Source organism: Chenopodium quinoa, unplaced genomic scaffold, assembly GCF_001683475.1.
Source record: "Chenopodium quinoa cultivar QQ74 unplaced genomic scaffold, ASM168347v1, whole genome shotgun sequence".
NCBI classification, from domain to species: Eukaryota; Viridiplantae; Streptophyta; class Magnoliopsida; order Caryophyllales; family Amaranthaceae; genus Chenopodium; species Chenopodium quinoa.
The window spans coordinates 11,515,238-11,532,857 of record NW_018745024.1 but is presented as its reverse complement, the minus strand read 5'-3'; the positions used below and the strand labels follow the sequence as shown (position 1 = coordinate 11,532,857).

The following is a 17,620-nucleotide window of genomic DNA, read 5'->3' as shown; positions in this document are numbered from 1 at the left end:
AAATAAAAATAAATAATTGATTATTCCATATACACCTAATCCTATTTTATTTTCTTGTGTGCATTAAAAACGCTATTATTGCAATGTCTAATCTTAATGAATGATGATATAGCTGAAGTGTGACTTAGAGTGAAAAGGGGAGAAAATAGAGTAGTATTGTTACGGTCATTATAATTACCCGTCCTAATTCTCCATCTGCCAAATCATTGTTAGAGATAATTGCTAGCTAGCTAAAACTGTGGCTTTGATGATGATCGATGATACTTGTATAACCTCTTAAAAAAAGAGAGAGAGAAAAAAAATATAGGGAAGTGAGATCTTACATACATGCATCTAAATTAATGTTTCAGCCTCCTCACTCTATTCTCTCTCCTAAACTTTAGCCTCCATTGTTAACTTTGAAGGGGCTTCCATCGGATTTCACCAGTGGAAAGCCCCAATCTTACTAATGTCTCCCTCGAAAGAAAGGGTTTATCTCCTTCGAAAGACAAGGTTTTTTCGATCTCCTTCTAAAGACAAGGTTTTTCGAACTCCTTCGAAAGACAAGGAAGACAAGGTTGTTTTATTTGTGATTAATAGGGTCTCTAATTGTGCGGGGCTTCAATTGATTACGGCTTGGTTTCGGGTTACGAATTCAACACAAGAATTTTCTTCCTTGCAAAATTATGAAGCGGCGACGGATCCATTCAAAAAGTTGTATGAGACAACAAATCGAGAAAGTGCCGAAGTGTTATATCTATGTATTTGGATTCTTAGCTATTCCCCGATTAATTCTTGTTTGATTTTGTTGAATCTGTCTTCATTATTATTAATTGTCAATTGTAGATGCCGTATCGCTTTATTTAATGAAATTTAATGTCCTTTGGGACTTCTTTCCAAAAAAAAAAAAAAATTAATGTTTCATTTTTATGTCATAAAAATTATTTTATGTCTCATCATTCATATTTTTTTTTTATAACAACTTGTTGGTTCTTTATAATTATAAGAATAATTAAAAATGAATTCAAGTATAATTTGATAACCAGAGTACCATCTTAATAATGTGATGATATTCATAGTAATGCAATCTCATCTCAAATTTAGAATATTATGAAACGAAGGTGTTACTAATTTCTTATATCCAATCACCCGTACCATATAGTTCGTAAGGACTAGGGAGACTTGATTCCTTGAGTACATCAGAACCAAGGTATGCTTCTTATCTACTTAGACTATAAAGGCGGAGAGAGATTATTAATTAAGGGTTTTTATATCTATGATGACCTCATTTTCTCTATATATGTTATGCACATAGTGACCCCGACCCAACTCGATTTTTCAACATCTATTTATTTTTATGTATTGATTCTGATCAATCCGAAAAGATTTGAAAGACAACTCTTATGTCCGTTTAGTTTATTTTGTTTTGATTAATATATTTCTAAAAAAAAAAGTAAAATTTACCAATACGCCTAAATACATATAAATTTCTAGCAGATCACTACTCTGCCCTATGATATTTCGTTTTTAAGATGAGAATCGAACCCTGGTCTGATCTCCAAAACGAAAGATGATGAGAGAGAGTCGTTATCAACTAGGGTACTACTCCGATCCTTTCAATAATTTTCGTTCAACCTATTTGAATTTTGTTTGCATTGTGAGACAAAAAATTAATATGATCTAAGACGAATGAAAAGGATCCAAGGGAGTTATACATGCTCCTAAATTCTAGATTCTTCATTTGTGGCTTCCAAAAAATAAGATTAGACATTTGTATAATAAAAAATACTGTTACAATCTTGAAGACAAAGAAACATAGAAAGCTAAGCCAACCCCTTAAAGTCAGGTAGGGTTGAAGGAAGGAAGGAAAGTCAACTCGTTATTATCAGTACAAAGTAGGAAGTGCACCTAATAACCTCCTCTTCTCATAAATTCCCTCTTATAAACACATGCACAATAACTTGCATTTCATCATAATATTAATTATGCATGAATATTCAACAGGTGTCACAGAGAAAAACAATAATATTTCATAAATTTTTTCTTTTATTTACGACACAAACTCATACTTTCTCTGTTTCTTTATAGTTGCTACACACATTTTATCACGGTATTTAAGAAAAGTTGACCTTACATGATATAATACATTTAAAATGGGGTTATGAGGTTATTGAGAACATAATCAAGTGGGCTATAAACTTTTTTTTTTTTAATAGAAGTGGGCTATAAACTTTATATGAAAGTAATAGTACAATTTTTACCATAATGAATTTTATTTTATAAAATGATTAGATAATGTAAACGGACAATTATTGATTCATAACAATAATAGTAGTACTTCGTATAATATGGATTAATAATTCTAATTTATATTGCGTGATAATAATAAATTTTAAACAGGTGTCACAAAAAAATAAAAATAAAAAAATAAATTCAGCAGCAGTCAGAAACTCAGAAATAATTAAATTAAACTTTTAATACGATCAGTGGTTGACTAAGTTTACATGTGTTGCGTGGTTGTAATCTCTTGTGAATATGAGCCTTCAATTAAATTCTTATCAGTTCTTTTTTCTTTTTCTTTTTCTTTTTTTTTTTGGCAATTTTGAAAGGCCTCATTATCAGTAAATCCTACCGACCTCATTCAATAAGGAATTAAGTGTGTGCAGAAAATTCAGGGGAAAACAACCTTGGTTAGTTTACCATATATTACGTACAGTGGGCGGATAGCTAACATTAGTAGGTCATTCTTTTTACTGTAACAAAAAGGAGTGTTATTCATCTAAGCAACACTTAAGTATCAACACTCGTACATTTTATTGCTTTATTACGTGACTTTATGTGGCCAGATCCGGCGTACGAGTGTATCAAACAACATGGCACAAAAGGTATGCCGATGGGGCATGGGATGTGCATGGACATCATTTTCAAGATTTGGCACGAGTCAATGGGCTGACACATTAATCTGTTGAAACCCATTGTAAATCCACATGTGAGTGTCCTATATTGGAGTAAAATAAAAGATGATTCCACTTTATTACTACCTCCGTTACATATTATTTGCAACGATTAGACATTTTTCCTCTCTACTTTATGTCAAATCGTTACAAATAATGTGTAACGGAGGTAGTATGTAGAAGAGTTACTCCTACTATCATCAATTGGTTTTAAAATGGAATTTTCTTTGGCCTTATTTGTGGACCGAACTTTGCTCCTCCTTGGATTGGGTTGAGATTTGTTCATGAAAGATCATGTAGTTTTAATCAATGTTTGAATCTATTTAATTTTGACTCAAGTTTAGGTTATTTAGGTTAATTTCAACATTTGCTTTAACTAACTATCTATAGTTGTCTTTTTGGAACGAATGTGCCTCAAAGCAAGGTCATTTTTTTGCCATATGTGTATACTCTACTAAACAAAGAGAAACATGTATGAATTGGAATCGCCTAGAAGCCAAGCTAGTTCTTGGATAGTTCCAATTGATACAAAATAGGTTTATCCAAAGATCTCGAGTTTGGATGAAGCCACCTTAACCAAAGGCCTCGAGTTCATATACCTCCACTTGCTACAAGAGCATCCTAATACACAAACCATGTCCCTATTCAAATTCAAATTAGTCAAGGTATGATAAGTCTGGATTACATCATAACCGAGTCAAGTTATCTTAGCCCCCCCAAAAAAAAAAAAAAAAAAAAAAAAGGATTCCATCCCAATGATTTACCTTGGGGAAATGATTAATCAATACTTTATATAAAGTAAACAAAATTTAAATATGGTTGGACTTTGCCATAATCACAAGAAGAATATTGCAGCATTTATGAAGATATCCCTCCCCATGCTCCCACCGGTCTCTACACACTACATTATAAAAGAACAACATCCATAGCTTTCAAATCACTCTCACAAGAAATCATACTATTCCCAACTTTTTCCATAAATGCTTTTCATACATTATTATTATTAACCCTTTTTTTCCACAACTTTCCCAAGTACACTACTACAATAAGTCTACTACTATTTATTTCCACCACCTTTCTCTCTTATATGATCAAATATATATAACACCAACATTACAACCTAATATCACACAACAAGTAGTCCCTCTTATCATTTTAACAATTTATCGTAAACAAGCATACACAGTCAAAATGGGAAAAACATTCGAAGAGATAAAACATACGACGGTCCAAGTAAATGGCATAAACATGCATTATGCTGAAAAGGGTGAAGGACCAATAGTACTATTACTTCATGGTTTTCCAGAGTTATGGTACTCTTGGAGACACCAGATTACTGCCCTAGCATCCAACGGTTACCATGCAATTGCTCCAGATCTAAGGGGTTTTGGTGACTCTGATATTCTACCTTGTAGTTCAAATTATACTTGCTTTCATTTAGTTGGGGATCTTATTGGGCTTCTTGATCTACTTGATGTGGATCAAGTCCTTCTTGTGGCCCATGATATGGGTGCTATGGTGGGCTGGTATCTTTGCATGTTTAGGCCCGATAGGATTAAGGCCTTTGTCTCTCTTTCGGTTCCGTTTCGGCCCAGGAACCCTAAGTTGAAGCCCATTCAAACTCTCAGAGCTTTTTTGGGTGATGATTACTATATGTGCAGATTTCAGGTTAATTCTCTCACCTTTTCTCTTTTATTACTACTTAGCTTCCTTCTAATTTGCTTGATTGTTGTTTTTAATCATGAAGTTTAAAGATAAGTAGTTTTACTTTAATTATTTTAACGACGTAGTTAACTTTACTAGCTAAGCTCACTGATGATATTTTGTTGTGTTTTCGACTTACCAGCTATTAAGTTTGTAACGAGACATAAGAAAACACAACTTTACCAGCTAAGATTGTAACAAGACATAAGAAGAAAAAAAAAAAAAAAAAAAAAAAAAAGACGACTTTACTAGCTAAGTTAGCAATCGACATACGTTTCTTTCCCGCCTTTTTAATTAAAAATATATATTTTAATGTCAACTAGTTTGTTTGATTAAGTGGTCCCATCAACTTAGTCTTTGTCAATTGATGTATTTCTAAAATAAGCTTTTATAAGAACTTTCTAAATGCGTTCACTTAATTGAATGAACCACACATTAGTGGTCACTAATATCATAAAGCCGAACTGTATTATCGAACAATAATAAAAAGATAAGGAAACCACAAAAAATTGTTCTCTTACTATCCCATATACTATTTGGATATCAGACGTCACGTTGGATTTTGCATTGATTGATACTTCAACCTCTTTATTTGAAAATTCGCGGTCCTCCTTCTATCCTAAATCATCTAGAAATATATTAAAATTTTTACGTAAAAATATCAATATTACTGCGTACGAATTATTTGTTTGTTTATAAATATACAAAGAGAGGTGGGGGAGCCAATTGCAAAATCATTTCGGGTGATGTCGCATATATATGATGCTAGTTCATGAATGTGATATTAATGAGAATAGGCAATTTGGTACAACTGGTCTAATCCGTGAAACTTGAACTGCGTTGCATGCATGGGCTCCATCTCTGCTACTTCAACCCCATTTAGAGTAAGATTATGTCATGCGTGCTAATGTGCTATCAATGTATGCCAACCAAGGCAGCTCAATAGCAATTGCAATGTCGGTTTTTATGAAATATTCGCTCCATCCCTTAATATTTGTCGTATATTCTAATTTATTCTTTTTTAAGAGTTGTATTGAGTTGGTAGATAGTTTTATCCTTTAACATGTGACGTAGGAAATAACGTAGAGAAATGATATAGGAATCATGCATGCAAATCAAGAAGAAAATTGGGACAATTGGAGTAGGAATATAATGATTCTTAAAGTGTTTCTCAAACTAATTCCTAAAAAATTTAAGGTGTGTCCAAAAATAAGTAATCTTGTATAGTCAATGACATGATGATTATATTTTCATAACAAAACAACAATGTTAATTTTAAAAGAGACTTTATTACTCCATATTATGTACTCCGTACTTATTTATCGAAAAAATGTTAGTTTCATATAAAAGAAATGGATAGAATACAAATTTTGATTTGAATTACTCCTGTTATTATAGCTGTCTTTGAATTGTAATTTTAAAGTTGACCAAATAAATAGGTTTGACCACTGGTTCAATTGTTTCTGAATCCTGACTATGTATTTATTCTGGCTGATAAGTAAATATGGTAACATCAGTAAATTATACAACCAACTTCTTTATTGCACATTTGCACTCAGACAAAAAAACTCCCTTCTTTAAATGAGTAAAATATTTTATCAAAGCAATTTTGTACCTCATATTTGGGGTCAATTTTTTTATTTTAAAATGTCAACCCACTTGATCCCAACAATTAACTACATTGAACTACTCATTTAATTTCCTAATATTATATACTTTTCAAAACGGTTTGATTTAAAATGCATAACAAAATCATATTTTGTGATGTTTGATGTATGTTTAATAGTTTATTCATTATTAGTGTTGCATATGTTTAATTTATATTTGCATTAAATACATGTTGGTGAGTGTTTAATTAAGGCCTATGCATTTAGCCATTTAGGTGTGTGAACGTCTAAGTTGAATTATTATCTTCTGATTGCAAGTTGTACCATGATTATTGAATTTTATGTGTTTTGCATTCATTTCACATGGTATACGACTAATATGAATGTTCATTCATATGTGTTGTCCAAATCACAATTCGGCTCTCATATTAAAAATTAATTAATAAATAAGTCTCAATAATTCGGTTTTACTTGTTTATAAACTTATATTCTTTTTTAAATAAAATGATACAAAAATAAATAAGTCCATAAAACATTACAATGGATTGCTTCCATATTAATTATTGCGATTAAGATATAGTAAATCACTTTAAAATAGGGCTACATTTAACATGTTCGCCCTTAATTATATGTTCACCACGTTAAATATTCAATAAAACATCCCTTTCTTATACATAACTTTTGTAAAATGTAAAATCTAAATTTTGTCTTATATTTTTTTTTTAGTGGAGAGGATTTTCAAAGTAATCTAACATTTTCTAATTTTGTAGGAACCTGGAGATATTGAAGCTGAAATAAAAGAATATGGTGTGAAGCATGTCTTGAAGAAAATACTGACGTCACGTGATCCAGGTGCACCAATGCTGCCCAAAGGAAAAGCTTTTGGTGACTACCCTGATAATTCTATAACCTTGCCTTCTTGGCTATCTGAGGAAGATATCAACTACTATGCATCCAAATACGAGCGCAACGGCTTCACCGGTCCTTTGAACCACTACCGGAACTTGGACTGGTATTGATCTCAAACTCGAGTTCCAAAAAAAAAAATGTTGTACAACATGATTATTTTATAACAGAGAGAGTATTACGAAATATTGTCAACATAGAAAGTGAGACTTGAGTTCTTAAAGTTTATTATTTCTGATTTGTTTGATGGATATTGGATGCAGGAACTGGGAGCTGACAGCGCCTTGGACAGGCGTGCAGGTAAAGGTACCAGCGAAGCTAGTCGTGGGAGACTTAGACATGGTGTATAATACGATCGGAGTTAAGGAATATGTGCACAAAGGAGGGTTCAAGAAAGACGTGCCTTTGCTCGAGGAAGTAGTGGTGTTGGAAGGAGTTGGTCACTTCATCAACCAAGAGAAAACTAAGGAAGTCAATGAGCACATCATTGAGTTCTTCAGCAAGTTTTAATCTTTCATCTTGGCTCTTGTGTTTCTCATGAACGGGGTGGTATGTACGAAATCGTTTGTTTAAATGTAGTATGGTTAATGGTTCTTCTGAACCTTATATCGTCGTGTGTTTTCTCATAAACAATAAGAAACTCTAGGTTCAATGTTATGTTCTTGTACACTGGAGTAGAGTAATCTTATTGTAGATTAGCAGTACTAATGTAAAAATGTGTAGTTTTATTTATTTATTCTACTGGTCAGTGGTCACTACTGTTGGTCCTATATGGTATATTAAGTTTGTGTTTACATTTATTCTTATACAAATGTCTTTGGTTGTAATAGCAATGCCACAGTCACAATGCAAGTTATTGCGCGCCTATGCCAGCTACCATACCAGACAGGCAGACAGTCGGACACACAGGATGTTTGCGGCTGAAATATATGCCCTTCACACATGCGCATGTTTGGGAGCACCATTCTCTTGTTCTTGATGAGTCGATGCAAGGATAGCTAAACTGTAATCGCCCAAGTATTGCATTCAAAAATTTACAGTATACTTCTATAAAGTACTTCATATTTCAAATCTGGTAAAACAATAGGTAAATAACAAGAGAAAACCTTTTGACAAGCAAGAAAACCTTGAAGACTAAATAACAATTACGTCACATACCCAAAGCCACAAGCCTAAGTTGTTCTGCACTCGACGACTCAACCTCCAAGTATATCTGATAAACACAAATTAATAAAACAGAATGCAGTTCTAGGCGTGCTATTTTTCCAACTGTAACCCCTTTCTCATCACATCCCCAACAATCACCTCCCACCGGCCAATACAACCTACTTCACCCCTTTCACTGCCATCAACGATCAACATCTATGGTCCAGCACAACACCATGACTGAAAGACACCACTGCCAAAAAAACAACACAACAGACCAATGTCGAAAAAGCAACATCACAGGTAACAGTACAGCTGCAACTATACATTCATCTCTACTTCGCCTCTCCTTTCACCCATAAGCCATAACAAACTAGAAGACATGGTGTACTGAACCACATACAGAAGATGCAAAAGCCATTAGAGCTCACCTAGTCACTTTTTAGATTTAGGATAGATAGGAGGAAATTTATGATGTGTAAGAGAATGGGACAAAGTGGGAAGACACAAGAATTTAAACAAAATGATGATGCTCAGATCATACAATGAAGAACGGAATGTGAGATGATACAGAAATGCAGAGACTAACATGGGGACTCTGGGGAGGAGGGAAGCATGATCTGCAATGGCACTGTTGAATTCAGTAACATGAGCAGTAATACGGTTAAAAATTACCAGTCATAATAAATAAGAAATATGAAGAAAAAATTTAGCCCTCAAATGAAACCTCAAAACTTTTACTGCTTTAACTCTCTTTACCCATCTTATCCTGTCCATTATCCCAATGCCATCTGCAACTATAATTCAAAGTTCGGATAATAGCAGCTCGGGCTAGTCAGCTATTAACAGCTCACATTAGCTAATCAAGGCAAAAGATAGCAGAAAAGTAAACGGAAACAAAAGGGATAAAAAGACTATCTCAAAATAATATGCCTCGCATGATATTTCATAAACAGAACTACAATAACCAAAAAAAGAGTAAAATCACAGTAGATATAAAAATAAGAGTAATAAAAATTAGATCTTGTCAATGATAGCTGCTAACTCCAGCAAAACTCGAATAGCTGCAACTGGAAACAAAAGAGCTTTAAGAACAAGGTGAATAACTTAATTCCTGTATCCCCTGCTGTTCCTCCTTCCTCTAGCTTTCTCAAACTTCCTACCCTCTGATCGGACGTATGGCTTAGTGTGACTGTGTGGGACACCAGGAGCTTTGCCAAAGTGCTTAACTGCCTCTCTGGCATTCTTTGGCCCTCTGAGAAGAACCTGCAAACAAAACCAGAAATTATTATCTTACTCAAACACATATAAGTGTCAAGTCCCTATAATTAAACCCATTCCAAAAGAAAAACATAAGCCAAGCACTAAAGTTAAGATTAAGCAAGCAACTAGCTTATTCCCGTATCAATTCATCAGAAAAAACGTAGGAATAGGCCAGGAGCCTTTGCATTGCATAAGGCTCTGCCAGGCCGCCATGCTACATAGACCGCCAGAACTACAGTAGTTCAAAAGGAGCTACTAAAAAATGTATCCCAAGGAAAACGAAGTCTCAGAAGTGAGCAGGACATGCAACAATCGTGTGAATTATTATAATTACAAGGGCATAAAGAAATACATAATCTTTGTATCTTCAATACATCAGATACATGTGCACACATCAACCCAACTTTAAACTTAAGCACAGCTAAACTCCTTAGCATGGTCTGCACTATGAGCACATTTAAAAATGAAAATCACGGAATCTATAACAAGCAATCGCTATGCACTTAATCCATGACTGCTACATGAGAGCATAATTTACATTTTTACTTTACAGAGTGAACGAGTTTAAAAACATCTTTTATTGGCTACTATTTAAATTCTAAGTGACAAGAGACATAAGATGATATATATATTTATATATATATACACCCAGGTATGGAGTAAGTATGCGTAGGACTCCTTCCGTCCTTTGTATTAGCATATTAAGGGAAAAGAAAATTTATTTCAATCAAATCTCCCATAAATCACTTCTATTCCACGTCCACTTCATGGCCTAAGGCCCTATGCCAACAGGCAGCTTAGGGCTTGACAACCAAAATAACTGTTATTAGAAAAAGGCAAGGCAGAGGTATCACAATTCACAAAGCATCTTTAAAACAAAGAGGCAAGGGAAAGCATGAGGCAGAGGCACACACATGGAAACAACACATAGTTTTGCAAGAATGGCATTACTTGGAAAATACAGGGTTCATACTAATTCAAACAATATGTTATACAATTTTGAATCAAACAAAGAGGAGAACATACAAAAAGGAGAACATGTTGGTTGGGATTGTTTTATATAGTGACACACACATCTCAACTCATGAAGCACATAGGTTGCTTGATTGGTTAATAGCTATGAATAAAGGGTGCACATAAGGCATTAAACTTCTATGGAATCACAGCATTGAATATGTCTAACAAATGGCAAGAGAACTCCACTCATGTCTACAATGTTTATAGCTTAGATAGGAAATTGTTGAATTTGGAAGGAATAGATATTAGATAGTTCAAGCAGAGCTGCACCACTGATTGATGTCAGCAAGCTGTAAGCAATCCCACATAATCCTGGTACTTGCAGGAAACCAATCCTCTCTCACCCTTAACTAAACCAGCCAGCTATTTCTTAATACATTTCTCACTTGTAGTGTGACCTGATGCTAGCGCCAAAGTATAATCATAACCTAGAATGTCATTAAGTACAATTGGTTGCCTAGATGCCAAGCTGCCAACTAATGCACCTTATACTATATTGCCTATTCAATAGGAGGATGATTGGGTTACAAGTCTTACAACCCTTAACCTAAATATGAATGCATCTTTCGTTAATAAATGCACACAAATCATAGATATATACAAGTCGCAACATAAAAATAGGTGAATCAGTCATGTCTATCTACCTAAATTCTAATCAGAAGCTATTTTGAAATATACTCCATACCAAGAAGGCCAAAGACCTAAATTACATTATGGAAACAGCTGAATTAGAGCCAATAGGATGCCCACAAAAGAAAAACAATGTCTTCTATCATATTTGAGCTCACATATGAAACAAATTTATCATTCAATATGGTTGATATCCAATTCAAGTAATTATCCTACATCAAACAATCCCCACAATATACACCAAATCCTTAACTCATGACAGAAAACAGTTACATAAACTACACAAATCAAACCAAATTCTCATGATAAACAATCAATTACGCAAAACAAAACATGAAACAGAAGCTTATCATCAACAATATCGAATCGAAGCGAAAGCTGATTGATAAAGAGTGAGGAACATACAGTGTTCTGTCCAAGAGGAGCCCTAAGAGCAAGCTGATCAAAAGTAAGACATTCACCACCAGCCTTCTCAATCCTTGCTCTAGCAGTCTCAGTAAACCTCAAAGCAGTCACCTTCAATGTCGGAACCTCGTACACTCGAATATCATCAGTCACTGTCCCCACTATCACCGCAACCTTGTCCTCCTAAACCCAATTCAACCCCACATTCAAAATTTCAAAAAAAAAACCAAGAAAACACACAAATTCAGTCAAAAGAGAGAGAAAATCACCTTCCCATTCATATACTTGATGAGACGAGACAGAGCAAGGGGAGCTTTGTTAGTCTTAGACATGAATAGCCTCTTCAAAACGACGGCGTTGAAGCTGCTACCAGTCCTACGAACGAGGAATCTGTAGAGCTTAACGAGGAGTTTAAGGTAGACATCGTTGGATTTAGGGGCTGTTCTCTTTGTCTTCTTCGACTTACCTCCGGCCTTCAAATCGATACCCTGTAATTCAACACAGAACTCTGAGTTAGAGATAAGATACAACAATGGAGGAATTTAGAGAGAGGAAAGACAAAGAGAGAATCACCATTGTTGTTGTTGTTGTCGCCGCTGCTCCGACTTACCTCAAGTTTGTGTTGGGGGCGATGAAATGTCGAAAGAAATGGGGGGATTATTAGGGTTTTTGGGGGGACTCTGTTGTGATTGTGTGTTGCTGAGCCTCATCTGTCCTCCGTGGATCTCAATCTCAACCGTCCACGTGTAACTTTTTTTTTTTAAGGTAAGATACTGAGTGTCTTTTCACCTATTAAGACTAGAATAGACCCGGTTTACAATAACTTATTGTAGACTCAACTTTCTAGTGTACCATACGAATGTGATTATATTATACGAAATGTGATTATATTATTACAAAAGTGATTATGTCATCTTGAAACTATTATGTAAATGTATCACTCAAAAAGTGAATTTATCATTATAAAAAGTATCAAATAGTAAATTACATTCAAAAGATGATTTTTAAATTTTATCATCCTAAAGATAATTGTATAATCTCATTAAATGGTTTAATATGAGATCAAAACATGACTCACAAAAAGATAATTATATCATCTAAAAAATTGATTATGTCATCCAGAATGTGATTATATTATTTGAAAGTGTCAAATTTTGGGTCTACAATAATTTATTGTAGACCGGGTCCATACAAGACCAATTGCTTTTCACCTCACCTCTTAATTTCATTTCAGCTCCCAATTTCCTTATCTCATAAAATATTCATTTCAGCTCAATTCTGTAAATGTGACCATGTTCAGTTTACCTTATTTTTACTTATTTTAAAAAAAATAAGTTTAGATTAGGGGTCTATTCACATTTACTTAATTTCAGTTCAGCTCCAATCAGTTCATTTCAGTTCAGCTCCAATCAGTTCATTTCATTTCAGTTCAGTTTAGCTCCTAATTTCCCTCTCTCATAAAATCTTCAGTTCAATTCAGCTCCAATTAGTTCAGTTCAGTAAATGTGAACAGGCTCTAGATCAGATCAGAAATAATAAGTTCAGATCAGATCATCGTTTTATGTGCAATTTTTTTTATCGCTAAATATCTTTAATTTCATAATGAAAAAAATTATGAAAATCACATATTAGTAAAATACACATTATTACAAATCTAACAAGACCTCACTTGATATATTTATTCCGTATATATTATCGTATATTTAAGGTCAAAGTTTGGTCAAATCTGACTTTCAAATCAGATCAGATTAGACCAAACCACACCATACCATACCAAATAATATCAAATAAGCAAAATAAGGTGAACCAAAGAATTACTATTAAGGTTCGAGAATATCCCGGGTCATTACATAGAAGTTAAATTATAATAGACACTTAATTTATGATTGAATATTTTTATATTCGTGATTAGATTTGTTATATATTCATATTGTCATTCACTACATATAATTTTTACTAGTTTTTTTTAAAGAAAATAAAAAGTATAATAGAGCTAGGTAGTAAGACATATAATGTTAAATTAGAGTTTTTGATTTGGGCGATTAGGGGGATTAGGGTTCTTAATTTAGGTGATTAGGTTTCTAAATCTCTTTAGGGGTTTAGGGTTCCAATTTAGAGGATTAAGTAAAAGAAATTGTCAATTTAGGGAATTAGCTAGGGTGTATAAATTTGGGGAATTAGGTATCGAATTATTATCAATTTGGAGAATTAGATTTTATATATTTTAGTAATTTTGCTTTATAAATTAATTATGGTATATAGGTCATATAAATTTGAAAATTAGGAAATTCAAACTAGCGTATTAAGTTTATAATTTTTCTTCCTACCGTATTCAAATAGGATATGAAAGAAGTGGGGACTCACAAACGGAATCATTTGTTGGAATCCATTTGTGAATAGCGCGACTCAATTTTTTTCAAGGGTTTTTTGTTTGGAGATACAACTTTACTCCGTATTAGCTAGTTGTTTTCAAATTTAAGGGTTTTTAATAGGTATTTTTAAAAAAAATAAAAAAAAAATAATAAAAAAATAATAGCACCACTTTAATCATAGAGGGAGACTAATTGTGATTTTCAAATCATAAATATATCAGCGTGATCCCAAAGAAGCAAAGATCAATTCACTTACATTATTTGCCCTTTGTCACTCTCTCTACAGTCTAACTAGGCATGCATATACATCTAATAATACTAAAGCATATCACAATGATAAATTTGGCAACCCTTGCGGACACTTGATCATACTACCGAGGATGTGGACTCATTGAAGCACTTGAAACCACGGCTGTCATCATCTCTGTAGTCGCCGAGCTCGAACTCTCAACATCCGCGTTCTCTCTAGCCAAGCACTCCCTTAATTCAATAACAATGTCACTCATAGTTGGTCTATCTGTTGCATCTAATTCAACACATTTCTTAGCTAGCTCTGTTGCTCTCCATAGAGTGTTGTAGTTTTCGCCTATCTCTATATGCAGTCTCGGGTCCAATATACTACCTATGTCACCTCTTTCAAATAGAGGTGTTACCCATTGAACTAAATGTGTGTTTGTATTTTTTATGATTGCTGATTTCCCTGTTATGAGCTCTAGCAGAACAACACCAAAGCTATAAACGTCACTCTTTTCGTTCACCTGTCCGGTTAAATGGTACCTGTATTCATTGTAATCATAAACATAACCTTTCATACTAGCTTAATTACATAATATATCAAGTGATTATTTCAACACTAGATACTCCACAAGTTCCTATATATGTCCAGAATTTATATTCAAGTTCAATAATGCAGGATTGTTGTTAAATGTGATCAAACTTAAGGTACATCTACTACAAAAAAAGTGTGTGAAATTATATCAAAATTCGATTGTAAGGGTGTGTAAAACAAATAGGCATTGACTCACAACTATATAGATATTCCGCTTGAGATATCGATCAATTAGATTGATTAGAGATGAAAATGATGCACTTACTGAGGATCAAGATAACCTGTTGTGCCAATGACTCGAGTCTTTAATTTTGAGACATATTCAGCTGGAAATATTTTTGAGAAGCCAAAATCAGCTACTTTTGCCTTGTGATAATCTCGATTTAGTAGTATATTAGCCGGCTTAACGTCTCTATGGACTATTGGCGGGCTACAACCGGTATGCAAATAATCCAATCCTGTAAATACAGAGGATGAACTTGTTTATTACTCTAACAACTAATCATTATTACTATAAAACAATTATGAAACATTTGAATCATAGTGAAAAATTTATTTGAAATTTCTAGTATGTCATGCTATTTGATGTGAGTAGTGATAGATTAAAGTTGGCACTTATGCAAAGGATTGGTTATTATTTATAAACAGATGTAAGAGGGAATAATATAATAAGTATGTGTATATAAATCGTTGTACGAGTATTATATTTCATTTACACCTTTAGCTGTATCAAAGGCAATCGAAAGTCTCCTTTTCCAGCTTATGAATACACCTGAATGTTCTGATCAACAAGAGCATAAGGTATTAAAATACTGTTGGACAAAATTAATATATCAATTAGTATGATGAAATATGATTATAATGCGGCAACACTTAGAACTATAATAATTATAAATTAACAACCTGAAAGAAGAGCTTTCAAGTCCCCTCCAGATAAGTACTCGTAAACAAGTGCCAAGTTGCTGGTTCCTTCTTCGCAGAATCCGATTAGAGTAACCAAGTTTTTGTGATATATCCTCCCTAGCACATTAACCTGTGCCGCGATCATTTGATTTGTAATTTTGCCTTTGAATATATTCAGGAAAGTTATTTATAGTGTTGCTTAAAAATGAATAACCTCATTGCTAAATTGCTTAGGGGCATCATTTTTTGAGAGCACCTTGACAGCAACTTCCCTGTGGTTGTCACTTAAGCGACCATAATAAACGATTCCATAGCCACCTTCACCTAGTACTCTATTGAAATCATTTGTCATATCCTTTATTTGAGAATAGGTAAATCGCGCCAATTGAAGCCTACTAGCATCTTCAATTTCAGTCTCATCTTTGGTAGCTTCTGTTACATTGTTAGTCCCACCTGTAACTAGTGTCAATATATTCAATATTTTTGAGAAGTGCACTTGTTGCATCAGCTGATTTTTATTTGTTCTGTAACTTTGAAATGACGAATTTAGTATAAGTGTTGTAGCTTACCTGATGGCCTACACCGCCACCTCCAAAACCAAAAGGCACCTACGATTGAGAAGAACATGACGACAGGTAGTAGCACCTGGAGGAGGACCTTATAATGCTCTGGCACAGAAATTCAGTTTTTAAAAAATTAAGTAAAAAATTCAGAAGATATGCAAGTACTTCTATAGGTTGCATTGTATGAACTATGAAGTATTAGACTTTTAATACTACTTTCGTTAATTTTTAGTTATAACAAAAGAATATTTTATGTCTCACAAATAATACACCTTTGTTGCTACCAAAAGTTAACAGAGGTAGTAAGTAAATGATCGGTTAGTTTATCACCTGATAGGGGATTCTTCTTAGGGGATGAAGGTGGTCCGGTGGGAGAAGGGGGTCCAATTAAATCAAACCCGAGATTACAACTAGGCAAAAATACTATAGTGATGGCCCATTGAAGCATCTTACTATATGCGTTGCTTAGGCATTTCTCACAAAGGTTATTACTGATATAAGGACTGCATTGTGCAAAGCCGCGAAGCTTCTGAGACGCGGATAGACTGGTTTCGTTTGTGGCAAAACCAAGAGGGTTTTTGTTATAAGCAGCTTTGCTAAAGAGACTAGTCATGGTCATGTTAAAGAGGTCGCGGTGTGGTTCAAGAATGGGGTCGCTAACCAAACCGGTATCATTGTAATGTGTTTTATATAGAATCTCTTCGTCGAGGGAGGAGATGGTGTGATTGGCATAGCGCAAGGTGCAAAACTCGTACCAAACAATCCCTTCTTTCTTATATTTGCACTTCTGTACAATTACCTGTACTGCAGCGTTGATGCACCTGTGGCACGTATCGACATCAACATCTCCTCTGCAGAAATACAGAGCAGTGACCTGATTAATACCTGTACCATTGGTGACTTTAGAATAGGTTCGTAAGGTTGCATCAGCAAAGAGTCTTGTGAAAAGCGTCTGATTTAGACTCTCTTCAAACGTGCTGCCTGCGCCGTAGGAGAAGCTAGTAGCCGGGCAATGGTGGTATGCAGGGCCTTTGTTGTCGTCGGCTGCATCATATGTGAGTAGATACAGCATCAAAGTGATGCTGATGATTAGGCCCTGCATCTGACCAAGGAAACTCATACTCGAGCTGTTGTAATTAATTAGCAGAGTTTAATTAGAATGAGTACCTGAGCTTATTCATATTCAAGTCATTCCTTCCTTAATTAAAGAAAGAGTTAAGATAGAATTTGATGAAGCAAGTCTTTTCATTACACTCCAAAAGTCAAAACTCTTAAAATGAAATAAAAATTGTTCCGAGTAATGGAATAGCACGCACAAAATATACAATCCTATCAAATTAAA

The 17,620-nt window shown here is 34.1% G+C and overlaps 3 protein-coding genes across 4 annotated transcripts; 1 reads left to right on the top strand and 2 right to left on the bottom strand.

The window, feature by feature from the left end:
* Window positions 1-3,288: 3,288 nt before the first annotated feature.
* LOC110708705 (epoxide hydrolase A-like) lies at window positions 3,289-7,927 on the top strand. The gene is made up of 3 exons (XM_021886902.1): window positions 3,289-4,601; window positions 7,015-7,256; window positions 7,414-7,927. Exons 1-3 carry the CDS (start codon window positions 4,125-4,127, stop codon window positions 7,658-7,660), a joined length of 966 nt encoding a protein of 321 aa, XP_021742594.1. The 5' UTR covers window positions 3,289-4,124; the 3' UTR covers window positions 7,661-7,927.
* A 1,262-nt stretch (window positions 7,928-9,189) lies between these two features.
* LOC110708706 (60S ribosomal protein L18-2-like) lies at window positions 9,190-12,312 on the bottom strand. Its single transcript, XM_021886903.1, has 4 exons — window positions 12,185-12,312; window positions 11,881-12,099; window positions 11,612-11,794; window positions 9,190-9,562 (listed from the first exon to the last, which is right to left on the bottom strand). Exons 1-4 carry the CDS (start codon window positions 12,185-12,187, stop codon window positions 9,404-9,406), a joined length of 564 nt encoding a protein of 187 aa, XP_021742595.1. The 5' UTR covers window positions 12,188-12,312; the 3' UTR covers window positions 9,190-9,403.
* Window positions 12,313-13,969: 1,657 nt separating this feature from the next.
* LOC110708702 (receptor-like protein kinase At3g21340) lies at window positions 13,970-17,516 on the bottom strand. 2 transcript variants are annotated; one of them, XM_021886899.1, is made up of 7 exons: window positions 16,609-17,516; window positions 16,285-16,383; window positions 15,930-16,174; window positions 15,716-15,845; window positions 15,531-15,593; window positions 15,078-15,270; window positions 13,970-14,760 (listed from the first exon to the last, which is right to left on the bottom strand). In XM_021886899.1, the coding sequence occupies exons 1-7, from the start codon at window positions 17,396-17,398 to the stop codon at window positions 14,355-14,357; spliced, it is 1,926 nt and encodes a 641-aa protein (XP_021742591.1). In that variant the 5' UTR covers window positions 17,399-17,516; the 3' UTR covers window positions 13,970-14,354. The 2 variants fall into 2 exon arrangements, with proteins under 2 accessions (XP_021742591.1, XP_021742592.1); XM_021886900.1 differs by having other exon boundaries at window positions 15,930-16,168.
* Window positions 17,517-17,620: the final 104 nt, after the last annotated feature.